The 7416-nt window shown below is 44.3% G+C and overlaps 1 protein-coding gene across 1 annotated transcript; it reads left to right on the plus strand.

Moving 5' to 3' along the window:
* Positions 1-706: 706 nt before the first annotated feature.
* Positions 707-4192, plus strand: LOC102388045 (protein FAM83D-like). The gene is made up of 3 exons (XM_025215744.1): positions 707-871; positions 1421-1545; positions 2994-4192. The coding sequence occupies exons 1-3, from the start codon at positions 719-721 to the stop codon at positions 3937-3939; spliced, it is 1224 nt and encodes a 407-aa protein (XP_025071529.1). The 5' UTR covers positions 707-718; the 3' UTR covers positions 3940-4192.
* Positions 4193-7416: the final 3224 nt, after the last annotated feature.

The following is a 7416-nucleotide window of genomic DNA, read 5'->3' on the forward strand; positions in this document are numbered from 1 at the left end:
GCCTACCCCTATCCTCTCCAAACACATGGATTTATTTCATCTGCATTATGGAACAGATGTCTAGCTCCCAGTGGATGTGCATATGCTAGAGAGTATATTGCCATCATCACCAGTTTAATGGTCTGGAAAGTTAAATGAAATTCATACAGAAAATAACTACAGTGGTACCAGCACAGGTGGAAGGCTGGCCTTTTAAAGGTAGTGGACTGATACTCAAAATATTGATCTCTGTAGCCCTTTATATTTGAGTTCAGGTTCTAGTTCTACCATAGCATGTTTGTGTGACTGTGAGTAAATCATTTGGTCTCTCTATCTGTTCCCCACGTGAGGTTAATGTTGAATCCTCACATCCCAAAGGTATTGTGAAGATAAATTTCTTAATGCTTGAGAGTTGCTGACACTCAGCAAAGCCTCTAGCATAGACAAGGGTTTTTAGGTCTGAAACTCCCTTTTTCTTCCCCTGTTGAAGTGGCTGCAATTGGGTTTCCTGTGTGCTCCTGGACATGGTGTATTTGCAACTGAATTGGGGGAACACAAAAAAACTCAGTCTTGCCAAAAGACAATGGGAGGCCAAAAAAAATAAATGTTGTATGGAATCAGTGTGGGGGAGGAGATTTGGAAGCTGGCTGAAGCTGGAAAGTTGACTGAACTTCTTTGCATGAATGCTGTTACTGAACTATTGGCTGTTTCTGTGTTCCTGCAGGTTATCTCTGTGGTTATGGATTGCTTCACAGATATAGATATTTTTGGTGACCTTCTGGAAGCCTGTGGGAAGCGGGAAGTTGCAGTGTACGTTCTGTTGGACCAAGAGTTTGTATCTCATTTCATGAAAATGTGCAGTAATTTGGGCGTCAGTCCTGAGCAGGAGATTGTAAGTACTGTATGAGTTGTCTTTGGTATGGGTCAACCCTATAGATGTCTTTGTTCTGTTCTCTCCATATTTTTCCATTGATAAGGAGAGGGGGGGGGGAAAGCAAGAAAAGGGGGAAGAAAGAACCAAAATGAAGAAATCGTGACAGTAATAAAAGTTAAATCATTTTCTGTTGTGGAGTATAACAGTATGGTACTAACTTGATTAAATTATACGGCCATATATTGCACTGGATCTCTGTGAAAACTTCCAGTTAATGTTAGCTGGAGCTTCTCTAGATAGGTCTTGGCACCACAAACAGACTAACTTCTTTTTTTCTCTCTCCCAATTCGTGATTTGTAGCTAAAAAAAGAACTGCGCTCTGGTTCCTCCAGACTTGAGATACCCAATAGTTGGAATATAAGCTGTGTAGAGGCAAGGTCTTTGCCTCTAATGCATCCGTCACATAACTGATTGTTCTGCTCACTTTTTAAATTTTCCACTGTCTTCTTTTCTACATAAAACCACTTATTTTCAAAACTGGTTTAATTTTTTTTTTTCTTTAAACAGATGATGAAAGTTCGAACCATTACTGGAAACATTTATTATGCCCGGTCTGGTGCCAAAATTGTTGGGAAAGCCCACGAGAAATTCATGTTAATTGATGGTATTAGAGTAACAACTGGTTCCTACAGGCAAGTACTGGGGTCCATTGCTTTTTCAACAGTCTTTGGGAGCAGGAGTCTTCTGTAAAGGGGGCAAACTAACTCAAATATTGCATGATCAGCTCCAGAAACTAGCCTTGGCCTACTCAAAGTTTGTTTGGAGTCTGCAGAAGTTCTGTCCAAACCTGTGTTGATTATAATACCCATGGTGTTCTAGGCTGCTGCTAAAAACAGGGTGCTCATTTGGATGTCTCATGACCTTTTGTGTGCATTGTGCCCCAAGTTCAGTGCGGGTAAAACCCTGTTTCTCAGAGGGACTGTTTTAGTTGAGTACTCTGAATTAAGGAGAAGAGTCTTTTTGCCCATCTTTGCCCTTACTGTTATCTCTGACAGGCAGGGAACTCTATTTCATTACTTCCTTCAATTCCCTGCATTGGTGCAGGTTTTCTATAGTTTTTATCACTCAAAACACTTATACTTCACAAGCTTGCCCTTGTGTGTGTGGTTTTTGTTGTTGTTTTTATTTGTAGTCTTTCTTCTCTCACTCATGCCCCTGTCCTGTTGCAGTATCAGACAGGAAGCCTAGTCTAACCCTGTTTTTTTTGAAAACTACCATACATGTTTGCCAGGCTGATGCCTCTCAGCAGTGAGATTACACTACAGTGGGAGAGAAACATGGTTTGAATGTGAACTTTTGCAACCTGTGAAACCCAGGCAAACTGAATTTGCACAAAGTTGTAACTTGCATGTGAGCTAACTGTAGTAATAAGAGGTATATTAATCTCTCTCAACCCACTGTGGCATTCAAATTTAATGACATTTGTTGGCATAGGACAGGGGTGTCAGAGATCCAGCCTGTGGGACTCAGCCTGACTTGGTGTGCTGTGTAATGCGTATGCTAGCCCTGTACACTGCATGTGATGTGAAGAGCTAGTCTGGCGCACACTGCATGTGTGCATGGGGCTGGACTGGGCACATATGCTTCATGTAACAGGACTGATCCAGCATGTGTGCTGCATTTGGTTCCCTGCCAGATTGGTCCGTAAGACCAGTCTATAGGCCCAATCCGTACCAGCCCTGGAGTTAGCGCGCAGAGCCAGGGTCAGTGCATAGGGCCAAGCTGGTGCAGGCACTGCATATGGTGTGCACCCTATGCCAGCTCCATGCACTGAGTCCAGGACTAGGGCTGGTCCAGGGGATGTGCTGAACAAGGTGCCCATTCCTGAATGGCCCGTATGCTAACTCCAGTGTGTGGGGCTGGCCTATGGGCCTGATTCACCCTGCAGACACCCCATGATGCTGGGTGAGTTTGACACCCCTGGCATAGGGAATTAGGGTAGTCCTGGCACAAAGTTAAGTTTAAGTTTTAAATGGGAGTCTTCTAATAACTTGCATCCTGTCACCTGGGATGTGGCTGTATTCATTCTGATGTCTTGGTTTAGTAGTATTACCGCTGGATATTGTTCTGTTTTCAACAGTTTCACATGGACTGATGGGAAATTGAACAGCAGTAACTTATTGGTACTTTCAGGCCAAGTGGTTGAACGCTTTGACCTGGAGTTCAGGATCCTTTATGCACAGTCACAGCCTCTCAGCTCTGAAGTGCTAACAAGCTGCAGGAACAGTGGCACATTTGATCAGCAGGTCAACGAAAAGCCATCTAAAGAGTGTGCTGTGGGAGATGACTTGAGAGCAGAGCTGGCCAGACTGTCAAGCACTCCCAAGAAACCACTGAAAGAAACAGATTTGGCCGAAGATAACCCAGGAGATACACTTTATAAGCTGGGGCATCCCTGCCTTGGTGAAGAGCAATGGCTTAGCAGCCAGGAGGCCATCATATCCAAGCAGGTGAACAGCATGCTGACTCAAACAGAAGCATGGGAGGAGAAGCCCAGAGTGATGCTATCTAATGCTGTCACGCAAACTGATATTGTAACGGTGACAACAGGAACCCAAACCTCTGTTGATACTAAAGCAACTAGCACTCAAACTGCAATTCTACTGAAAACTGCTGTGACACAGACGGATAAAGACGAGCGTGTGGAAGAGCCTTCACTTCAGAGACAACAATCAAAAGATGGATCTTCTGCCTCTGCTGCTTCTAGCCTGTGCTCACAATCTTCATCCTCTTCCAGGTGCTCTCTGGCAAGCTCTGCCAGCTCCATGTCCTCTCTTAGGTCTGTTGAGTACAGTAGCTACCACAGGGCAGATAACTTCCACACACTACATAAAGAGAGGCAGTTCCACTACTCTATCATCAGATCTAAGCTTAACCATGTGATGGATCTCCTCGCACGGAGAAACCGCGTGCCTGAACACTACGTGAACCGACACATTGGAAGATGCAATCTGAAACAGAGGCGTGATATCAGCACAAGTCTGCTTAGTCTCAGGGACATTGCACCATTCAGATCAAATAAGTGACTGCTGCTGAGTTGAATTTGGAGCACAAGAGCTCATTTCATTGCATGGTACTCTCTATAGCTGCTGATTCTTGTGACTGACTTGGGTACCTTTTATATGTGTGTGTCACTGCCTAGAACCAAAGAACCTTGTCTGCCTATGTCACTTCCTAGCACTTTTTTTTTTTGTCTCATTCTATGCAACATGTTAAACAATGCACTGATATGTCATTCATGCTTGTTATGCCATTCATGCCTCCACTTTCATTTTTTTTTGTATATAAAAATTAGTGGTAAAGATTAACTGGTGTGTTCTACCTTTTGTAAGCTCTTTTTAAACTATCAATGGCAAAATAACCTAGTCAGCACTATATAAAATTGCTGTCCACTAGTTTTAACTTATTGGGGAAAAACCTTTTTCAGTCTAAATAAGCCTGCTCAAGCTGGCTTCCGAGATTACTTGATTCCAGTTCTAGTTGTTGACTGGATATATATTTGTATACTGTATTAATGCTAGGCTTTGTTTTTAACTGTTTTCTACTTCCAGTACACTTGTGTTCTGCATGTTTCAGTTTCTGAAACCCACAATACATTTGAAGTAATCAGTGCAGTGAGACCAGCTGGCTTCATCACTTGTTCACTACAGTGATTAAAAACTCTGGTGCATAGAGATTCCAAAAGATTATTTACACTTTTGAAGCTACTACCTACTGTAACTTCCTAAAAGTGGCAGTGAGGATGTGACAGCACTGCTTGGTTACCACTATAACTCCCTCCCCCTCGAGTATGAGTGATTGGTTTCTACTATTAGCCTGTGTGTCTAATGCAAGAAGCAGAGAGACAGTTGACAAGAAAATAACATTTGTAAACCTATAAAAACCAGTTAGAGGGTTTGACCCAGTAAAAATCCTTGAAATTTATCTGCTGCTGCTGCTGTGTTTGAGATTTGTGAAGGAGTGAAGTGAGGTTACAAGTACTGCTCTTATGATCACGGGGAGGGAGTTTGAAGAAGAATCCCCTACCTGTATCTGTGCAATGTTTTAGTTTTGGCCAGATTCCTTTCTTAGGAAGCAGATAACTATTTGTGGCAAATCACACTTCTGGGTTTTTTGTATTAAAACCAAGTTTTGGAAATTTCACAGATTTCATAGACATTAGGGCTGGAAGGGACCTCGGAAGATCATTGAGTTCAGCCCCCACCCCAGGGGCAGGAAGTCAGCAGGCCTCATAGGATCCCAGCAAGATAAATATCCAAATTTCTCTTGAAGGTGTTCAAAGTGGTGGTTCAAGCAGCTAATTCCAGATCTTGGGGGCTCAGACTGTAAAGAAGTTCTTCCTTATATCCAGCCTGAAACGGTCCTGAAGGAGTTCATAACCGTTCAACTTTGTCATCCCCTGGGGTGCTCTTGTGAACAGACGTTCCCCCAGATCCTGGTGAGCACCCCGATAAACTTATAGGTGGCTACCAGATCGCCCCTGAGCCTGTGCTTTTCCAGGCTGAAGAGTCCCATATTGCTCAGTCTCTCTTCATAAGGTGTTTTCCTGACCTCTGATCATGCGTGTGGCTCTCCTCTGGACTCTCTCAAGCTTCTCCACATCCTTTTTGAACTGTGGAGTCCAAAACCACAATGATTGACTTCCATCAACCATCACCCTCTGGGTCTGACCACAGAGCCAATTCCTCAGCCAGCGGATCGTGGTGAAGCTGAGGCCACAGTTGGCCAGTTTTGCCAAGAGGTGATCGTGGGATACCAGATCAAAGGCTTTTTTAAGTCAAGATATATGACATGAATCGCCTCTCCCTTGTCCAGGTGATAGGTCACCTGGGTGTAAAAGGAGATAAGATTGGTCAAGCAAGACCTACCTGCGACAAACCTATGCTGGCTATCCCTCAGGATGTTGCCGTTGGCCAGTCTGTTAAGAATGCCTCTTTGATAATCTTTTCCAAGACCTTCCCCGAGATAGAGGTCAGGCTGATGCGCCTGTAGTTTGCCAGATCTACCTTCCTCCCCTTCTTGAAGATGGGTACCACATTGACCTTCTTCCAATCTTCAGGCACTTCACCAGAGTGCCAGGAGTTCTCAAAGATCCGTGCCAGGGGCTGAGCTATGATGCCTACCAGCTTCTTGAGTACCCTGGGATGTAAACTGTCAGGGTCGGCTGACTTGAAGGTATCCAGCCTCTCAAGGTGTTCCTTCACAAGGTCAGCATTGACGGAGGGTAAGGAATCTCCCTCACCCGGGCCTTCCTGCCCTGTGATGGGCAGGGGACTGGTGAAAAACTGACGCAAAGTACCCATTTAGCAAGTTGGCTTTTTCCTGGGCGTTGGTTGTCAGTTGTGCCATCTGGTTTAGCAGGTGTCCAACATTGCCCTTTCTTTTCCTCTGGCTTCCCTCATACCTAAAAAAAGGACTTTTTATTGTCCTTGATACTTGTAGCTAGTTGGAGTTCAGTTGCAGCCTTGGCTTTCCTGGTTTGCTCCCTGCAGGTCCGGACCAGTGCAGAATATTCCTCCTTGGATGTGGATCCCATCCTTCCAGCCTTTGAAGGCCTTTTTAGATGCAGGAGGTCCACTAGTTCCCTGCAAAGCCAAGGGGGCTGAATTTAAATGTTTGTCTGTAAAGTGAGTAAGTGACCAATAGGTGGCACACTGCAGCTACCTTGCTGGACACAATTCTACATGCCAATGTATAGGAAAGTGTCCACAATTCAACTGGATGAAGATGCAAGCTGGTTCAAAGCCATGACAGGACTTTACTATCCCAATGACAGCATTTCAGGCTCTTGGCTGTGGGCTACTCCTGAGTGCATAACTCTACCTACTATTATCCTGCGCTGTTTAAGGCCACATAAACAAATAGTAACATGTCTGTTAGCCTGATCTACTTTTCCCCTCTTCAGAGTCTTTGCAGAGAGGGAGTTAATACTCCATTCATAGTAGCACTTGTACTTGAATAACCATAACTTTCCTAATTTTGTATCCCTCTCAGTAGGTCAAATACCATTTTTTGCTTGTTTTGATTTTTGTGTGACACTGACTCCCAAATAAACTTGAAACAGTAACTGATGCACTGAAGTGTATTTTTGAATTGTTGAGGTTTTCCTTGTATTTTGGTTCTCTTTTTACTTTACAGCCTTGACTCTAACTTTGAGGACTGACATCTGTGAGGTGGGTGGGTGTATTGAGGTGGTGGGGGCATTTTTCAATTTTTCTTAATCTTCCAGCTGCCTCCCAGGGCTGGAATTGGTTCTAATGCTACCGAGAAGCATAAGTACATGAATGAAGTCAACTGTATCTTTGTGCAGCCTGTCCATGGGAGAAGGAGCTTACTTCCTGGCGAGAACAGTAAGCAAACATGTGGCTTGGTTCTCCCCAGCTGTCTTCAAATATTTCTTCCCTTCATGCCCTTCACTTCCGGTCATGAACACTGTGAGCCTGGAGGCTGGGGGGACACCACGAGCCCTGTCAGCGGCAGGAGTGTGGCAGTGACAGCCAGTG

The sequence above is a fragment of the Alligator sinensis genome, unplaced genomic scaffold, assembly GCF_000455745.1.
Source record: "Alligator sinensis unplaced genomic scaffold, ASM45574v1 scaffold460_2, whole genome shotgun sequence".
In the NCBI taxonomy this organism is placed as follows: Eukaryota; Metazoa; Chordata; order Crocodylia; family Alligatoridae; genus Alligator; species Alligator sinensis.

Coding starts and splice junctions, on each gene's coding strand:
- LOC102388045 (XM_025215744.1), top strand. CDS start 719: ATGGATTGCTTCACAGATATAGATATTTTTGGTGACCTTCTGGAAGCC. Junction 872..1,420: donor TCAGTCCTGAGCAGGAGATT/GTAAGTACTGTA, acceptor TTCTTTAAACAG/ATGATGAAAGTTCGAACCAT. Junction 1,546..2,993: donor GTAACAACTGGTTCCTACAG/GCAAGTACTGGG, acceptor TGTTTTCAACAG/TTTCACATGGACTGATGGGA.